The 19,271-nt window shown below is 33.7% G+C and overlaps 6 protein-coding genes across 9 annotated transcripts; 4 read left to right on the top strand and 2 right to left on the bottom strand.

Annotated features, from left to right (window-relative positions):
* Positions 1-1,035: 1,035 nt before the first annotated feature.
* Bma-cif-1 (Uncharacterized protein) lies at positions 1,036-3,477 on the top strand (the record flags this gene model as incomplete). Of its 2 annotated transcripts, XM_001900581.2 has the most annotated exons (7): positions 1,036-1,144; positions 1,225-1,436; positions 1,819-2,073; positions 2,256-2,408; positions 2,653-2,829; positions 3,076-3,174; positions 3,307-3,477. In XM_001900581.2, 7 exons carry the CDS (start codon positions 1,036-1,038, stop codon positions 3,475-3,477), a joined length of 1,176 nt encoding a protein of 391 aa, XP_001900616.2. The 2 variants fall into 2 exon arrangements, with proteins under 2 accessions (XP_001900616.2, XP_042933238.1); XM_043077304.1 differs by lacking the exon at positions 1,036-1,144 and having other exon boundaries at positions 1,311-1,436.
* Positions 3,478-3,931: 454 nt separating this feature from the next.
* Bma-ntl-9 (Uncharacterized protein) lies at positions 3,932-5,934 on the top strand (the record flags this gene model as incomplete). The annotated part of the gene is made up of 7 exons (XM_043077303.1): positions 3,932-4,056; positions 4,235-4,443; positions 4,883-5,001; positions 5,093-5,275; positions 5,436-5,527; positions 5,676-5,794; positions 5,915-5,934. 7 exons carry the CDS (start codon positions 3,932-3,934, stop codon positions 5,932-5,934), a joined length of 867 nt encoding a protein of 288 aa, XP_042933237.1.
* Positions 5,935-6,312: 378 nt separating this feature from the next.
* On the bottom strand, positions 6,313-9,017 carry Bm10788 (Uncharacterized protein; the record flags this gene model as incomplete). The annotated part of the gene is made up of 10 exons (XM_043077302.1): positions 6,313-6,432; positions 6,578-6,718; positions 6,796-6,898; positions 7,023-7,141; positions 7,205-7,321; positions 7,462-7,575; positions 7,663-7,870; positions 7,968-8,242; positions 8,447-8,692; positions 8,868-9,017. The coding sequence occupies 10 exons, from the start codon at positions 9,015-9,017 to the stop codon at positions 6,313-6,315; spliced, it is 1,593 nt and encodes a 530-aa protein (XP_042933236.1).
* Positions 9,018-11,949: 2,932 nt separating this feature from the next.
* On the top strand, positions 11,950-13,844 carry Bm6812 (Uncharacterized protein; the record flags this gene model as incomplete). Its single annotated transcript, XM_043077301.1, has 6 exons — positions 11,950-12,001; positions 12,154-12,257; positions 12,556-12,758; positions 13,121-13,238; positions 13,338-13,438; positions 13,709-13,844. 6 exons carry the CDS (start codon positions 11,950-11,952, stop codon positions 13,842-13,844), a joined length of 714 nt encoding a protein of 237 aa, XP_042933235.1.
* Positions 13,845-14,252: 408 nt separating this feature from the next.
* Bm10789 (Uncharacterized protein) lies at positions 14,253-16,950 on the bottom strand (the record flags this gene model as incomplete). Its single annotated transcript, XM_043077300.1, has 10 exons — positions 14,253-14,307; positions 14,691-14,858; positions 14,995-15,086; positions 15,155-15,309; positions 15,409-15,501; positions 15,608-15,768; positions 15,864-15,971; positions 16,068-16,207; positions 16,368-16,492; positions 16,842-16,950. 10 exons carry the CDS (start codon positions 16,948-16,950, stop codon positions 14,253-14,255), a joined length of 1,206 nt encoding a protein of 401 aa, XP_042933234.1.
* Positions 16,951-17,250: 300 nt separating this feature from the next.
* Positions 17,251-18,496, top strand: Bma-rsp-3.2 (Uncharacterized protein; the record flags this gene model as incomplete). 3 transcript variants are annotated; one of them, XM_043077298.1, is made up of 4 exons in its annotated part: positions 17,251-17,453; positions 17,674-17,893; positions 18,005-18,142; positions 18,224-18,496. In XM_043077298.1, the coding sequence occupies 4 exons, from the start codon at positions 17,251-17,253 to the stop codon at positions 18,494-18,496; spliced, it is 834 nt and encodes a 277-aa protein (XP_042933232.1). The 3 variants fall into 3 exon arrangements, with proteins under 3 accessions (XP_042933232.1, XP_001900621.2, XP_042933233.1); XM_001900586.2 differs by having other exon boundaries at positions 17,290-17,453; XM_043077299.1 differs by lacking the exons at positions 17,251-17,453; positions 17,674-17,893 and having other exon boundaries at positions 18,011-18,142.
* Positions 18,497-19,271: the final 775 nt, after the last annotated feature.

Below are 19,271 nucleotides of genomic sequence, written 5' to 3'. Positions count from 1 at the left end.
CCATCAATGCCCAACACCATTTGATCATTAAGTTATTGCAAAGCCTTACGTGGCTGGTCGCAAGTGGAGAAGGATGAGATTTGTAAAAGTAGAATATTAGGGAGCATAGCTATGAGCTGGGATGAAGCAATAGGCAAACAAACGGAACTGGATAATTTTAATATATTTGTCGTATTTTTATAAGGTTTGAACAATCTTAGCACGGAATAGAAGTGAGCTGGATATTCTCAGTTCAAAAACAGTGAAGATATCAGTGATTTTTAACGTACTCTACTAGTGTAAAAAGTTCAGGTCAGTAAATGAATGAACAGGTAGAAAGAAATAGTGACAAAGAATTCTGGATAATTAATGGCGAAAGACGGTTATCGAAACTAGCGTTCTATTTAAGGTCAAGAGATGAATTGAATCCTCGCAAGAATATTTAGTACTAGTGAATTGGTAATCTTTCAGAATTACTAGACATAGCTGCAAAGTATTATTGATTTCCCTTAGAGAACCTGCATAATAAACGAGGTATTTGAAGTGATCTTCAAGAAATGAAGAACAACTGTAAACACAGACTTACCCTTACCAGACGGAAATCATGTATTTCTTTCCATTTTCAATTTCTGGAATTAGAAAGTCGTCACTGATTCTGAATAGCTTTGCGAAAAACGACGCAATGATTAAATGAAACGAAAGCATTGTGATGAAGTCCGTATCTTGCTGGAAATGTTACGGAACTCTTCAAAACTGAAAAAAAGTCCTTTGGGCTTGAAGTGAGTGTAAAAGAAGATCAGGTACTTCCCTGTTCATTCCTCCCTTTAGATTTTTCTCCCATATCAACTGGAAAGTTTGTACTTACAGATGTTTGTTCAAAATGACAAGTGGAAACGATTTTGTGGCTTGAATACACGACCAACCTATTTCTCACAGAGGGATCCACAGATTTCAAAGCGAGTTGAGTTGAATCGAGCCACTAAGGTTCTGTTCGTTGATGTGTTATTTCTGTGCGGTTGGGTTAATTTTATTTGAGTTGAAGGGTTTCAGTAAATCATGGCGGACACTAAGGCTTTACCGGTGTTTGCATTTACGGACGACCGAATACAGTTACAACAACTGCGAGCATATATGAGAGAGCACGGTTCTTCAATCAGCGAAGAGGGTTTGTTCACACTCTTAAGAAGATTTCTTGATTTGTGCCATAATAACTGATTACATTAAAAATATAGCTGTCATTTCCAGGGTCTGCAGATTTTAGTGAGAATTTGGAGGAATTGGTTAAGGCTGTTCATGTTTTGGGTGCTTTGGAAAGTGATAAGGAAGTAGAAATGATTTTAAACTCGATATCATCGCTTATTGTTGTACTTACACCGGAAGCAGCTGAGAAAATAATCATTGAATTCTGTCATCAGTTAACTCCAGAAAATTTCAAGGGAACTGGATGGAATAGCAATGTAAGTTATTTGTCTGTTGGTTAATTCTTTTATTGCTATTCTAAGTCGATTTTATAGCAGTGAAATTGTTTGCATTACACATTCTTCGACTTGCGGTATCTCATTGTACTGCATTGATATTCACTGCTGTAGCTAGCAGATATAAATCCAAAGTCAAATTACAAATAAATGGTGTAGGAAATTTCTTTTGCAACTTTGAGGATAAGAATGAGAAATGAGAGATCAATCCGAAATCAGATTAAAAACCTGGTTTAAAAATGTCTTTTCAGTTCCTTCGAAATTGTGAAAGATGGAGTTTTTTTCTATCTTTATACTACGATGATTAAGCTGTTGGGATTGATGATTGGCTGGTTTCTTTTTGTAATTTTTGCTAGATTTTCAGGCGTCATCGGCTGTTCGGACCCTTTCAAATTTATTTTTTGCTTTTAATAAGCATCCACGAGTACAGCATTCTCTTTATATTGCGTTGGTAGCTTTGTGTGGAAGAGCACGAATCATTGGAGATCTGGATACAAGTACTGAGAAAGTGAATGAATATATTAGTCGTTGGTCTTTGGATCAGAAGCAGCAGCGCAGTCTTTTACGGTTGATTCATTGGGCTCTTATCCATGACGGAAGAGCCGATCAAGCAGCTAAAGTTAGTTCTCTATACGGAATTTTGAATCTCTATAACTAGGTCCTAACATATGCCGTGCTCAGAGTTTGATGAAGTATGCTTTTTTTCTCTCTGGCTGACAGTTACGAGTTTTTGGATCCACATTCTTTTGAGTGACTGATCATTGAGAATTATTACTGGTAGTACATTTTTCGCCATTTTAGACAATGACAGCTTTACTGAGAACATATACTGATGCAGATGCTGCATTTGCTATAGAAGATGCCCGTGAATGCGTGCGAACAGCAATAGTTGACCCGAAGTCCTTCAGTTTCGATCATCTTTTAAGGCTTTCTGCAGTGCAGTTATTGGAAAAAGTATAATATTTATTCAAGAAATCAGCCATTAGTAAAAATACGTGCATTAATTTAAGTATAAAAATGTGTTTATCAGTAAATGATTGGACTTAAGTATATATATATATATATATATATATATATATATATAGAAGGTGTGATTCATTTATTTTGACTTTATCTACCAGTAATATAATGAATAAGATAAATATGTTATTTAAATGACAAACCTCTGTTTATCTCTTATTATTTGATATGTTTCTAGAGTGATCCATTGATGCACGAAGTGCTAAAGCTATTTTCTGAAGGTACTTTGAAAGATTATCAAACCTTTATTATGAAACATCCAACTTTTATTAGTGAAAAGTTGCATGTTGATGATACAGTTCTGATCAAGAAGATGCGGTTACTAACGTTGATGGACATGGCCGAAAAAAAGACTGTAAGTTCCTAGTTATTCAGCAGAATAAAAACAAAATTTCATAATTATGTGTGCGACAATTATCCCACTCATTTTTTGTTTAGGATTCAAATTTTCTTGAATCAGGTGAAATCAATTTAGGCAATATAATAACATTTTGCTTTAAGGATTCGAAAGATTTAAATTGAGCATGTTAGGTTTTTTTTTTTTTTTTTTTTTTTTTCAGAGAAAATTTTTCAACCATGTTCGATGACAGATTATTTATAGGTCATATCTCTTCATGATTTATCACTTGAAGTTGATATACCGGAGAATGAAGAACTCGAAGAATTTATAATTGAAGCAATTAGAATAAATGCTATTACTGTACGTCTATTTATGCTTCCCTGAATGATGAAAATCTAATTACAAAGCGTTATATATTGTATGAAATTAAGGTTTTCTGTTACACCAGTGGATTTTTTTTTTTTTTTTTTACGTGATGTATTTATGTTTTAGGGCAAAATAAATGAGTTAAAAAACGAACTCAATGTAACATCGCTTCAACATCGAAGTTTTGGTCGTCCCCAGTGGGAACTTCTTCGAAAACGGCTTATTGCACTAATCGGTAGTTTGAGTATATCACACGAAAATATCAAGAATGTATTTGTTAATGGTGCCACCACATAATTTATATATGTTTATCCTTTTTCATTTGCATTTTTGTTGCATCTAACATTATATTAATACTCTAAGATTTGAAACGTGATCTTTTCATGCATTGTGTTGGTTAAAGTTTGTTTGAATTAACAAGCAAAGGATAGAGTAAATGGTGAGTGGAAATTTTTAACGCTGAATTTTCACAAGTAAAAAGTGAACTTTTGTTGATAAATTTGTTTTGGTATAACTTCAGTGTGTAATAAACTTCATGTGGGAATTGTTGTTTTAAATTTGCGTCAGCTTTTGCAAATTTACTTCTTTTATTTTGATGTTATTTGATTTCAGATCCTATATTTTTGGAAGGGTCTGCAGTTAAGTTTTGGCTTTTCTCTTTTTTTCGTTTTTGTTTTGTTGAACTGTTCTCATACATATTAAAAACTATGATTTTATCCTGTATTTAAGGTGTCTCTGCAAACATTGTTGAATGGATGTTGGTGGAGGCAGTACTGGATCTTCCCAGATGGAAACAATTGATAAAGAACAGGTGTTTGAGTGGATTTTGGATTTGAGTGATTCAAGTAAGCGAGAACAGGCACTTCTGGAACTGAGGTATTTTTCGCCAGTATTTTCTTTGACCTTGTGGTGGGCCTTAATTGGTCATAAATGTTAATATCTCTTTCTCTCCTCTTAGGTTGGTATAATTGCTTTATAACAATAAATGTTTTATGGTTTTTCAAAGCTTCTGACAGTATCTACTCGAAGAAAAGGTGATTTATGTAAAATGCAGCAAAAAGCGAGAAACGGTTCCTGACTTACCTTTATGGTTGTGGTATTCATTTGGCTCAATGGCTTCTCTGCTTCAAGAAGTAATCTCAATATATCCAGCAATCATGCCACCGACACTTACAGCAGGACAGTCGAATCGTGTATGTAATGCTCTAGCTTTGATGCAATGTGTTGCTTCACACAAGGAAACTAGAAGTCCATTTTTACAGGGTAATTTTTCAAATTTGAAAGGAATCTGTGATACTTTTTGGAATTTGATATTAATTTTTTAGTGCACTTTAGCTTAATTCCTTCGAATATATTTCCATGAAATATATATATATATATATATATATATATATATATCTTTTACTGATATTTTTATGGTACTATTTTAGTATAATTTACATTTGAAACAAATTATTAAGTACCATATCTTACAATAAGTAGTTATTTTTATTCTTGATGCGATAGAACGATGTAAAAATTTGAGATTTTCTGTGAAAATTTTCACAAAAGTCACTTTATTTACTAAATATAGCATTCATTCGTTACTAGTATTTTAGTTGGTAAGAAAAACTAATATTTCCGATAGGAATAAGCCAAAACAATCGATAAGCAACCGTCCAGTGAAAGAAGTCGATTTGTTTCCATAATTTACTTTTTGCAGCCCATATTCCATTGTTTCTGTATCCATTCTTGCACACAACAAAGACTTCGCGACCGTTCGAATATCTTCGTTTGACGTCTTTAGGTGTGATTGGTGCATTGGTGAAAACTGATGAACAGGTAATTGTAATAATAAACTCAAGAACCACTAAAGGTCTTTACTTATAATTGATGCGATCCTGACCAGTTTCTTTAAAACAATTTTTTGTAGGAAGTTATTCAGTTTCTGCTTTCAACAGAAATAATTCCTTTGTGTTTACGAATTATGGAAAATGGAACAGAATTGTCAAAAACAGTGGCTACTTTCATTTTGCAGAAAATATTACTTGATGATACTGGTTTGGCATACATTTGTCAAACTTATGAACGCTTTTCTCACGTTGCTATGATTTTGGTGAGTTCATAAATCTTTACTTCGTGTAATTGGCTCTCGTTTGTATCCTAAATAATTTTTTGGTGAGTTTGGCATAACTCTTTGACTTATTGTGATTTAATGGAAAGGTTCTTGATTCAATAGTCTTCATGGATAGCATATAAAGATACTTCTATTGTAGGGTAAAATGGTGTTGCATTTAGCCAAAGAACCGTCACAGCGACTTTTGAAGCATGTTGTTCGATGTTACAGTCGTCTTTCCGATAATCCGAGGCAACTATTTTCATTTCGTCGAATTTCAGTAATGAGAAGTAGTACACCCTTGATTGAGAACTTAGATTTGAGTTTCCCTTTGCAAGTGAAGAAAGTCATGTTTGGATTTCTATTCCCCAGCTTTTTGCTAGCAGGTAATGTTTTTCAGAGCGTTACAAGCATTACGGCAATGTTTACCGGATCAGCTAAGGGATGAAACTTTTACTCGAGTCCTTGCAGATGACAAATCGACCAAACACTGGTTGAAACAACTGCTGAAGAATATAGGTAAATGTAATTTATGCGCGTTGATTTTCTTATATCACAATACTGCTTACCAACAGCATTGATTTCTTATATCACAATACTCCTTTTAGAAATATAGAATGTTATACGTTATTTTTTTAGGTTTTTCTGTGAGTCCTTAAAAGAAACATTGAAGATTCTCAAGAATATTCAAGAGCGAGAAGTGTTGATGTTTTTGTACAAAGCAGATTTTTATAAGTTCACATATTGATCAATGATTTCTAATGCGTTGCTATTATTCGTGATCGAAAATGTGGACTTGTGAATGGTTTTATTACAAAATTACGTGGTTGTTTTTTTACAACTACTCAAACTTTTGTTTTGAAAGGTTAGAGCAAACACCGAACTTTTTTTATTGTTTGTTACTGTTTTACTTTTTTAATGGGCAAAACAGTGCTAAAAATAGTAAAGGGTCGCAACTGTAGATTCGCTTGCCTTACAACGACGTATAACATGAAGTTGAGACCTGGAATAATGCAGCGTCGTTTTGTTCAAAACTGCTAAGCTTCTAGTTTTGATATTTCATCTACGACTAGTTCCCGTTTAATAATGCATTTCGGTATTCGAAGATCGTTCTTGCTTGGATAAGCCACTAATAGTTCACCATTGTGCTGCCTGATCTAAAGTCTAATAATACATTTCAATATTGGAAGTAAAATGCTGCATTATGGTACTGAAAAATTTAGGCCAAATCTGTCAAAAATATGAAATGTTCATGTAAATGGTTTGAACTTTATTAGAAGTTAAATAAAAGGATCTACATACTTTAACTTGTTCGACAACCAAATTTGTCAGGCACCCCTGCATGATAATCTCTTTGATAAATGTATCCATTATTTTTAAGCAAATATTCTCTGTTACAGTGCTCGTAACTTCCACAAATATATCTTTCGTGTCCATATCAAGCTGCAATCAAACATTGTACAAAGAAGGAACTTTTCATTACTCTGTATTCGCATAGAAATTAAAAAACAATACGCCACCTTTGTCTCCTCGCAATTCGTCACAGGTGGCACGCTTATAACCAGGCCATTTGAATCCATCAAACACGGATAAAGGGAGAGCTTTTGAATGAGATACATGTATCTAGAAATCTGTATGTGTAAATACTTTTTTAAACTCAAAGCTTTCACAAAATATGCAACTGTAATAATGAGACCGCTCTAAATTTAGCTGATGGAAAAGTTTAAAAGCAAGAGAAGCTACCAACTTATGAGTGTTTGATACCACATTTCGTTTTTCTTTTTTTCGGACTAGTTCTGCTTCATTTGCCAAATTTGATGAGAGTTTTCTCCCAGAAATTTTTTTGTGTCGATGTAATGGTGTTATCTATAATAATATCAATTTTATCTGAAAAAATTCTTTTTTCGGAAGAAAATATGTATAACTTACCATCAATATATCAGGATCAACGGCTCCATAAACTAGGGGAACCCGAAGCTTGCGGAAGTTGTGTGTCCCGATGCTTGCAATAGTTCTTTCTTCACAAACAGATGAATGCAACTTATTCTAAAACAGAAATTGAATTGGAGAACGTCTTGGAAACTTCTCTCAATGTAAACAATGCAGTAGGACTTAAATTATGAATTTTGTAATAGGCGCGTAAATGAATACATGAATTCTTAATTATGGTGAGGAAATAGAATTACCTGAATATTCAATAACTGTTTTACTTTTTCTGCACTTAATGAGCAGTCCTTCAAAATGCAACAGACAATATAGGGACGAATTTCCAATGTTTCTTTCGTCCTCTCAACTAATACCTGAATAGTCAGAGTCTGAATAAAGAGCGTCCCACTAGTAATATTTTTTCCAACGACTCCAAAAACACATTTACTGAAATTGCTTACGTCACTCATTCCGTAATTAACAGTGATTATTGGAACAATTGGTACACATTCGTCTCTGTTAATACTGCTTTTAGCTGAGTTTGCTTTCGATTCTTTTCCGTCGTTGTTCTTTATCAATGCTTTTGATTTTTTCTTCAGGTAATCTATTAGCGCGAAGGTCTTATGCCTTGGATCCTCGATTAATTTTTTAAAACGATTATCCAAAAACCTGAAATTACCTTATTTAAAATCCGAAAATATGAAAAAAATTCCAGCTGAACCAAACATAAACGATAAGAATGTGTTACACAACAACATGTGCCTACTTGTTATTAGCGAGTTCTAGCGTTTTTATCTTTTTGCAATTACAGAACAAGAATGGAAGATCGACGATTTCGTTATTTGATAAATTTACGGTCTTCAAATTGTCATTCAATGAGTTCACTTCAGTAGGCAATTCCTTGATATAATTTGAATTAAGAATCAAAGTATGCAATTTCGATTGATTTGGGAACGAAGTTGGAAACTCAGTTAATTGATTATGGGATACATCAAGATGCTGTAGAGTAACAAGATTCGACATGTCCGGTAGCGATGAAATCTAGAACAAAAATATGCAAACTTGTAAATTACATGTTAAATGTATTTGCGTTATCGGAAAATTATTATAATAACCATTAGAAAACAGAAATTAAAAAAATCAAAAACACACAGCAAAGTTTCAAGTGTAAAATTATACAGTAGTACAAAAATATTTTTCAGCACGTGGAAATGAATATCCATATATATATATATATATATGTACCTTGTTATTCGCAAGCAAGAGCGTCGAGAGATGGGGTAAACAGCCAATTGCTGCTGGGAGTCGATCAAGTTTGTTTGTTGATAGATCAAGAAATTGTAATTCTTTCAAGTCACCGATATCCTTCGGAATATGTACTAAAGCATTACTATGCAATATAAGCTTTTTTAGCTTCGTTACCTTCCCCACACAAGTGTGCAACACGCTGAGCTCAAGTCGAGTAAGTTCAATATAGTTGAGTGGAGTATTCTAAAATGAAAAATAATCTAAATTAAATTAAACTGATTATAAATACATCTTTATCATACAATCACATTTTCTAAAAGCGTCATTTCATAGCTCAAGTGTGGAAATGCAACGATAAGACTAAAATACTTCCAACAGCACAAGAACAAAAAAGTTCTTTTTGGTTATGAGAACTTACTGGAGCGAAAATTTCGGCTTGCAACTGTTCATCATTGATGTCTGGATTTCGATCCCCAGCTGGAACAGAAGTCAAACTAAGTTCACATCGTCCCTCTAATATAACTCTTCTCAGTTCTGGCCATTCCAATAACGCTCCATTATTTGACATAGTACTATAAATGGATTTCAGTACTGTTTACACTCATGTCTGAGTGAAGTAGGACTATGAAAATAATAATTTGTATGATTTGGCATCAAGTAAATTTAAAGATATGCATGCCTATTCGGGAAAGATGGGAATACACTACTTTTCTAAGTTATGAAGCCAAGAACGCGTAAATATAAACTACAAATCCCTATTAAGAAATTCACGATCAATCAAATATCAGAAGTACTGCTCTAGAAAATTCGAAGCTTTAGAAGAATCATATAGTTTGAATATATATCTTATTGAATAATCTTAAGGTCACGTTATTGTCATAAAAAATGACAATAGTACAGTATCCGCAACGTACTTAAGCAAACCGAAAATAAGACATGAGAACCGATATTATGATCGACCGTGTTACCGATATTTAATCATAAATTTTTGCCTAATCTCCAAATGAAAGCTGTTTCTTCATCCAGCCAACCAGAGAAGGGATTCTTAGGCCAAGTAGCTTCCCTCTTAGCCAGAACAGGCTACCGGGCTTTCTGTAAGCGTAAATGATAAGTTGTTCCATCATCCTGAATAGAACCGAGTACCGAGTACGAAGAGACACGATTATTTAAGAGAAGCAAAGAAAGAGAGAAATTGGGGGAGAGGAACATACGGTGTGGGGGAGAAAAGATTGAAAGGAAAAGATTAGCAGTAAGAAAAGGGCGCAAAAGGTCAATTTGTTTCCCGCATTGGCGGTCTTTTCTTTTGGGATAACAGTCTGAGAGTAGTCTTGTGCTAGGTGTACAATTATTGTACTATTTCTATACGAAAAGTTTGCCATGCTAAATTTTTTAAGTTTATTTAAATGTAATATTTTCATTTCTTTGCTAAGAGAATCTCAGAAATAAGCGTAATAGTTTTTCTTTTTTTATGTGAAAAGTAAAAATCATTCTTTTTTATTAAAATCACTTAATTCAGTGATCTTCAAGTTTCAGGAAAAAGGAGAGCGCTTTTTTAAGTATATGTCTAGGTTTGATATTGACTAAGTAGATCATCGCTTGCTTGATTAACGAATGTGCTAATAGTTATACAGATTAAAATTTAAAGAAATTGGAGTCCATAACATTAAATAATAAATCTACACTTGAATAGCACAAGTTTTGTCATTTTTATTAGCTGTCACCACTTAGGATTGGCGCTGATTCTGTTAGTTTGATGACAGCAGAAGGACCAATCGAAAGAAGATATTGATATACCTGGTCATATAAATTTCGGGCCTTGTATTGGGTTTAGTAAATCTCTAAGTTTAAGACTATGACCCAAAATGAATCTCAAAATTATGATTGCATGAATTCGAAAAGTAGTACTTACCGATCAGCGATGATTATCTGAATGCATAAGCTTAAATAAGGTAGCAGTCAAACCATTCGCAAATCTTTTCAGCAATCAGTACTGCTTTGTTTGCGATTGCATTATCACGAGGAACTGCGAGTGAAGTGTGAAGAAAGTTAGAATTAATTAGTGGAAGAACAAAAAGAAACTAAATGAAAGGGAGACTAGTTGTAAGGAAAGTCATCTAATGTAACAAATCAGTTAATTAGATGCTGCATTGAAACAATTATTTAAAACAATACTGATTTATGCGGATGCTGTAATTAAGGCAAACATTTTTTCCAAATCTACTGCCACGAATGAAATTTTGCTATCATCACTTAACTGTTAAACTCGATCAAAAATAAAGACCGACAATTTAATTAGGCTCATATTCCTTCGGCTTCCTCCACCCACATAACGTTATCTCTATATGTCTACATTTAAAACTGGTTGGAAAAGTTTTATGATATAATTGTGAAACATTCAAAATTTTGAAAAGTTGAAACAATTATTAAACCATTTTTCCTACTGAGCATCAATTATTGTTGAAGCTTAGCTCCATAAAATGTCCGCAACTTTGATCATTCCTGCTTACTTCGAATCATCCTACCCATTTTCACACTCCGTATTTTAATAGCAGCGAAGTATTTCTGCCAAATTTTGAGGAAAGGATTTCAGAAATGAGAAGTAGCACTATTTTTGCAGTAAAGTACTCGAAATGGAGCAATTATTCAATGGACCAAATTTCATAAAATTTCCAAATTCCACTTCCACTGTTTTATTGGAGGTAAACTATGCGAAGGATATCAAGTTAAAAAGTGTTCATTTAGAGTATTAATTTCTGAAATCCCTTTGAAATTCTATAGATCCTTTGCCAGAATACCTCCAAATGATTATTTTAAGCAGATCTCAGCCTCTTCCTTATCAATCAATCACTGCCTTATATAAAATGCAATATGATTTCACTTTCTGATTTGAAATTATTGCAACGATTTAGTATCATTTCACTGAACCTATATTTCAATTTCTCAAAATAAAGAAAAGTTTTTGAAAAATCAAAAATTTCGGTAATATTTTCGGCAAATTTGAATTTTTAATACAGTTAGTAAAATTAATGTGTTATTACTATGAATTTGATTAAAGTTTCAGTCCTTCTCGACATTGAATGACATTAATGTGATAATCTTTTGTATTTCAAGTCCTATTTTTATAATGATCCATTTTTTGATGTTTAGGTAACTGGAATTAAATATATTTTACGCTTCTGGAAATTCTATTACATTCAAATGCACAATTAGATAATCCATTCAGCTATATGACGACATGACCTTTGAAAACATGATTTCTTGATGATGATTGAAATGACGTTGGTTTTAATGAGGGCCTGCTGTTGTTCAATAACCTATTTTAACATTTCTGCAATTATCACAGGAGAGATGCCATAGACACTTTTTCGGACTTACTTTTCTTCCTCATTTTCTTCAATTATTAGTTTTTTTGATGCTTTATATTCATTAACTTCTCATTTTCCAGTTATTTAAAATAATGATGCACTTTGCAGAGTTGGAGTCAACACTAATAAGGATTGATGGATTTTGTGCAAATTACTAAATTCATAATATGTTTCCTCGTGAAAACAGGTGAAAAGTTGCATTTTCGAATTATTATAACTTCTTTTGAAGAGTTCCTGTCGCTATAGAAATCAGTATATTATGTACAGTATGGAAGATTTCAAAATTTTTTACCTTTGAAAGTGACAGATATTATGTTCTGCTTAGAAACTAATTTTTAGTATGTGCGCAGCTTGCAGCAATTTTTTCTGAAGTAACACAAAGTAGTGACTGTTCGAACTGGAGCACATGGGGACCATGCATTTGGCCCGATATGGAATTCAATGTTCGTTTTACCAATCAGTTCAGCCTCCTTTGTATTTCAATTTCATGGGTTTCAGATTTCAAAACATTTAATTTATTTAGCCTTCAAGATTTAAAAAAAAAGTTAAAACTTCTAAAAAGCAAAAAAAGCAAAAAAAAAAAAAAATAAAAAGTCTGACGATAGAAATTTGCTAATATACACCATAAATAATGTTCTCTCATTTTGTTCTATTAACTACAAAGTTATATTAATTTCTAGCATAAATTGATGTCAAAAATCAAACCTACAAATTTCTCGACTAAAAATCAACTGGTTGTAGACGACATATATGAACCAGATATCACCTATTTGTCAACAACACTGGTTCTACAAACTTATAAATCAACGATACGGGAAAGCATTGCAGAGCTTTTACTCCTACATGGGTTCTGTTCTCATTAATAAGAGGGCATGCGGAATGTGTTCATACAAACAAAGTTGTGGATACGGTGGCGCTAAGAAATGCAACCTTAGTCCATTCGAGTTGGTCCTTATTTTCACCTCAAATAGCACTCAAAAACTAACTCTAAATTACTAAGATATCTACCATCCTCTGTTAAAATAAATGATATGCATCATTCTTTCAACATTATCATTTTATTACACATTTCATTACTATCAAGTAATACTATTAGTATCACCCCAGTTATACTGTATCCATTGTTCTCATCTCCTGTTTTCATCGCCATCAAAATTACTATCATAACACAAGTCGATGTTACAGGAATTAATGAATTTTAGCATTGTAACGATTACCGGTATTACTGATAATTGAACAAGATCAAAAAACAATCGAAGTAATATTAAGTCAATTACTACTTAACAATATAATTTCATATTTTCAGGATACGCGGTGGACGTTCGTTTATCCCATTTTATGTATCCGAAAAGATCTGTAGGCAAAAGGATCTTTTAGGCGTGGATCAAATGGATAGTTGTCAAGTAGATTACAATAAACTGTCGGTAAATTTTAAGATCCATAAGAATCGAAAATGAAAAATGCAGGTCTTATAACAGAGACTCTTGTTTAAATATAACACGTATATAACAACCTAATTTCAGCTTAATGGCGAAGAATGCAAATTGTGGCCAACTAATGAGGTAGACCTCAATCAGGTTGAACCAGTTTTCCAAAAAGAAATACGTTCACTGAAGTGGTACGAGTGTATTGTGCAAAAGAAGCAAGTTTATTGTTTTCTCCTAAATTTATTTTTCGTTTAAGAACAAATTTAAAATGACTAAATAGTTCATAGTTCCCGGCGATATGGCACAAATAACACATATCAACGAAAAATGTTAGCGATAACCGCACCGGTAATTTTGTGAAAAAGCTAACTAATGTTTAAACTAACTGCATATCAGTATGCAGTTAGTTCATATTCTATACATTTTATACATAACTGTATAAATTACATACATATCTGCAATTGCAGAATAAATAGAGTGAAAAAACGCAAACATGAGAAAGTGTGTCGATGTTGTTGTTTTCCGTTCCGGCCGAATCCTAAAACTTATCGATGTGAGCATATTCCGAACGCTCCAGTGGCACCAGGACTGGAAATTAAATAAAAGTTCATTATACTTATCATGGCATCATAAATAAAAGTGAAATGTAGTACCAGTGTGAACGAACGTTAATAAAATGTATCGTTAATAAAAAACAGTGTCTAAAACTCTCTGAAACATAGAGTACGAATCAGAAATTGTCTGACAAAGAAATAAGAAAATATAGAAGCGAAAAAAAGCATTAAGTAACGGTTGACTAGCTTAAATTTAAAACTGGTTTTCGGAATATGATTAACTTTGAAAATCGAATAACGTCAAGATTTATCATTAATGGTCCCAAAATACCAAACAATAGCAGCTATTGAATAGAAAATAGAATATAACCACAATTTCTCGGGAAATAAATAATTTAAGGTGCATTCCACACCTTATAAAATCTTAGTTTGACTTTAAAATTTGTTTAGAAATTTGTCACATAGAAGAAACATTCATTAGTCTTCCCTCTTCCTCTTTAGTTTGAGCGAATCTGAAATTATTGACAAAATGAGTTAATATTCAGAAAATAGTCGAGAAACCTTACCATTACTGAAAGTATTTAAATTTCTCACTCTGATAACTTCGTTATCTATACCAAATTCGCAAGTTGCATTTTGCTTTAATGTTTTGTGAGAGTTAGCCAACGTGATAACTTCACTTATCATGCTATCAGTATCTATCGATAATTTGAACGAACTACTGAACTACTGTACGAGTAAGACCTAGAAAGGCAAACAAGCTTTGTTTAGTTTCGGCTTACTGTACAGAACAGGTTGAATTTCTTATTTATAGAATCAGCTCAAAAAATGACCAGCTAAGAAAAAAGACCAACTATAAGTCAATAAAATCACCCCGAAAACTCAGACAGTATACCTGAAGTACATTGATAATTTTTTAGCAAAATCTTTGCTGCGTTTGTCTGTGCTATTTGGATAAGCACGTACAGGTCTTAACAAGCTAAAAGCATCTTCCATTTCAGAAACAGAACAATGGCCTGAGTAAAACAGACGGCAAAACCGATTATTTTCATATCCCAACACACTGAAATTGAATAGACTAATAATTTGCGGATAAATTTACATATTTTAATAATTTGCATCTATAATCTACAGTTTGCAACATTTAGATTTCATAGATTAAGGAATTTATTTTTGAGTCTTCAAGATATTCATCTAACTTTTTTTTATTTCTTCTCAAAAACCAAATTGCTGAGGGCTTTATTACTCGTACATTGTTGTGATCTGGACGACAGAGCCAACAAGTTGACATCTGAAAGTTCTGAGAACATCATCTTTTACAATAAATTATCCATTGATAAAATCCATTTTTTTTTTCACCGTTTGTTTGAAGCTAACGTCATTCTTTTTCTTCGCCACCACATTTTGTTTATTCTCAAAGAAAACTTCTTCCGTTACAGTTGGTTTTGCTGTACATGCATGTACACGAGTGTTCCGTGCAATCGGTGTTATACACTCAGCAAGAAAATCAATTTCTGTAATATCAAGAACTCGGTGACTCACAAAAATATCGAGAATTTTGGTGCAAGTCCTTCAAAAGAGTGAAAATTTCGAAAGTGTTTAAAAAAGTATACTTGAATAGATACGATATTTCATCATGGTTACATGACATTTAATATGAAGCTCATCCCAAATCGCTTTTAATAAAAGCTCGTGGCCAAACCTACCTGAAATTAGTGTCATGCAGTGATCATATGATACATATTTGTTTAATACCCCTCAAACTACGTAATGAAAGACAAGAAAAGCAAAATTTCAGGTAACTTTACTCACCGCACCATATTAAAACCTTATTGTCCGAATCTTTTTCCAGCCATCCCTTCACCATCTTAACACACAATGCACAACTTTGTTTCAAAGATGGTATATTTTCTGCTCCTTTTCGACAGAATGTACTATCAAAATATAGTGCATCAAGACGTTTAAAACCAGAACTGAAAAGTAAGATTAGAAATAATCAAAGGATTTTGAGAATTTTTTACATGACAATTTCATACAGCAAACAGCTATTCAGGACTAAAAATTCCACCTGGCATATGGGTCTTTGAGCATGTCGCAAGCAATCCAATCATCTTTTGACAAGCGATAATCTCCTGTATAGAGCAGTCTGAAGCCACCATGGAATTCAAACAGAATCCTAAGCAGAATAAAAGGTACGAAATGAAGAATCATGATGCAAAAATCGAATACATTTCTAATGTTAACATAAATTATTAGCAGCTTAAAAACTTACATGATAGAACCTGGAATGTGTTGGGCATCCAAAAATGTAACATCAGCAGATGACGATGGAAGCAGTGATTCGCGTTCTTCGTTATCACAAATGGCAGTAACCGTGAATTTCTCATTATAATTTTTAGGCACAATGTGTTCCTGATTTTTTTTTTTTTTTTTTTTTTGATAAATATGAATTACGAGAAATGCATAATTGGTGACTTTCATTTGACCTTTAATTTAAAAATTAAATTCCCTGTTACATGCAAATCTAACGGTTTTTTGATAAAGTGCTTGCTAAGAATCAAATTTTTTTTACTAGCAGTCTTGCATGGTGAAGCTCTGAACCAAGAAAGATCTTCGATATTTTATGACAATAAAGCACAGCAAATTTCCCTTTTATTAATTCGTAAAACTGGTCGCCATCTAAGCCCTGCATGTGGTCTGAAAAATATCAAATATATATATAAAGTAAACGTTCACCTCTAAGACTAGCAACAGAAAGTCAAAATCTATATCATGGAAAATTTCGCTAATGACTATTCAACATGTTGTATTGAAAAAAAAGGAAAAAATATCAGCTTTAAGTTAGGATATGTTTGGAATGATGGGAAGAGGTGGAAAAAGGAGTCAGATGATGAAAAAAATGATTCAAGTACTGGAAATAATTGAGGAAGTTTGACTTTTGTTGTTAAATTGAGTTCGAAAATGGTCATTTCGCTGACACTTAGATAAAAAGAATCAAAAAGATTCATTAAGAAGCGACAGCAATCATAAAAAGAATGAAACAAACCACTATGACAATGAGATAGGAAAAATGCGGAAGACTTGAGATTATTGGAGTGGAACTGATCAACCGATATCCAATTACACTCATTGAATCGACCACAGAATGCATTCATTTCGCATCTGAAACTATAGATCTTTTTCAGTTGCAATCATTCAGATGAGTACTACTAAAAGAGATATGAAAGAAGTAGCAAACACATTGCCCATAAATTTTCATAGAGATCTTTATAAAAGATTGGGTGGCACCGTAGCCGTCTGCACGAAGTTTAACCATTAGGTGTGGAAATTTCTTCGAGCCGAGTAGGGTAAGGTGAGGGGAGGGGGATTTGTTGGCACATTGTGTGCCTTTGTGATGTTGTGGCCAGCAATTTTGTGGACTGTTGGTTGGGCTCTATCTCTCACGCTTGAAATACATGTGCAATCTAGCAGTAATTGCATTTAGATTAGTAGTAATGGCTGGCAGACGCGATTGTCGTGTGTTTGTAGGCAATTTGCCAAGCGACGTGAAACAACGAGATCTGGAAGATATTTTCTACAAGTACGGACGCATCAATTTTATCGATATAAAGTTTACAAGAGATGTACCTTTCGCATTTATTGAATTTGATGATCCCAGGTAGTAACTTTTCCGTTGATGTGGTATAAACCTAGAATAGCTCAACAGTAACGCTGAATAACTCATTTCATAACTTATTTTTTCCACTAATTTACTTCAAACTTTGAATTTCCTTTAGTGGAACTTACTTGAAGTTTTTGTACGGCCTTATGGTTCGTTTCAGCATTACTGCATATTAATTCACTAGAATTACGAAGTTTGGAAAATTGGAAGATTGCAGAGATGCTCGAGATGCTGTTCACGGTCGAGATGGATATGACTTTGACGGGTGTCGGATCCGAGTTGAATTAACTCGAGGAGTTGGTCCGCGTGGGCCAGGTGGTCGGCCGTTGTATGGACCGGATTCGCGGTCGCCTCGACGTGGCCCGCCCCCTCGACGAAGTGGATATCGTGTCATAGTTTCAGGCCTTCCCGACACCGGCTCGTGGCAGGATCTTAAAGTGAAACTTTCTTATTATATAATCAGTGGAAATTGAGTGCTTTCCTTATTTTTTATACCAAATCGTTCCATGAGAATATATTTCAATTGTCTTTAGAGTGACGAATTTTAGGACCATATGCGTGATGCTGGTGAAATATGCTATGCAGATGTTTTTCGAGATGGCACTGGTGTTGTCGAATACACAAATTACGAAGACATGAAATATGCCCTTCGGAAACTGGATGATACAAAATTCAAATCGCATGAGGTAATGGTACAAAGTAATGTATGGTTCTCCACTTCGAAATAAATTTCGCATGTTATCTTTGAAAGACAAAAGTAGTTTCAGGGTGAAGTAACGTATATTAGAGTAAAGGAAGCGAATATTAACAGTCCGAATCGTTCGCGTTCTCGCTCACATACACCACGCAAAACGCGCTCATCACCGAAATACAGTCCTACACGCTCAGCATCAAGAAGTCGTTCACGTTCTTCGCGCTCTCGTTCTCACACTCGTACATCATTTGTTCGACGTTCTACATCTCCAGTGCATTCATCAAATTCACGGTCTCCTTCCAAAACGAGGTCAAAAACTCGCTCTCGCTCTGGATCACGTTACTGACCAGTAGCGGTGCCAACTGTACATCTGCACTGGAGTATGCATTGTTTAAACTTGTTTGCGACTTCGTTTGTTTCACTTAATGATGGCAAGTTATAATTCTCAGCGGAGGCAGCTTATGCTGACATGTATGCTGTTTGTTTTGAGCACACAATTCATAAAAATTTGTTGTCATTTCGTTTGCTGGTTTAGTTCTTGAATTCTGCTAGTTTGTTTGTAACCTTCATGAACTCTTATACTGTTCATATTTCAGAAAAAAGCTTATTATTTTTATTCCTTCGTTATTAAAGTATGTGTTTTAGCGTGTTGCACAAACTACCAGTCTGTTGTGGTGCAGTAGGTTGTTTGGATTGTTTTCCGGAAGAAGCTTACTTTCAAGAACATCTATTTGATTGCTTTGCTGTTTTGCAAATTGACAATAAAATTGGTTTCATCAGTTGATTTCCTTCTCTATTGTTAAAATGTAATAAATACTCGACTTTTTCAAATTTCAGTGACGAGGAACCTATAATCCGTAAACGAGCCGAATTTTCGACATAAAGTCTTTGTATTTAATAATCGCTCAAGATTCGAAGTGAGAAACCAAGTATTCGATTTCGAATCGCTGACAATTCGATTCGATGAATAAGTAATTTGGGTTCAGTTACCGAGTCGATTATATCGATTTGGAAGCGAACCACTTTCGATTATATTAGAGGTTCATATATGTAAATAGGATTTGATTTTATTTTGAGTTCATGGTTTCGAAATATAGCTGAATTGGTGAAAGCTACATGAA

This window comes from Brugia malayi (assembly GCF_000002995.4).
Source record: "Brugia malayi strain FR3 genome assembly, contig: Bm_v4_Chr1_scaffold_001, whole genome shotgun sequence".
Lineage (NCBI taxonomy): Eukaryota > Metazoa > Nematoda > Chromadorea > Rhabditida > Onchocercidae > Brugia > Brugia malayi.
Note: the sequence above shows the minus strand (reverse complement) of the source record. Positions and strands in the feature narration are given on the sequence as shown.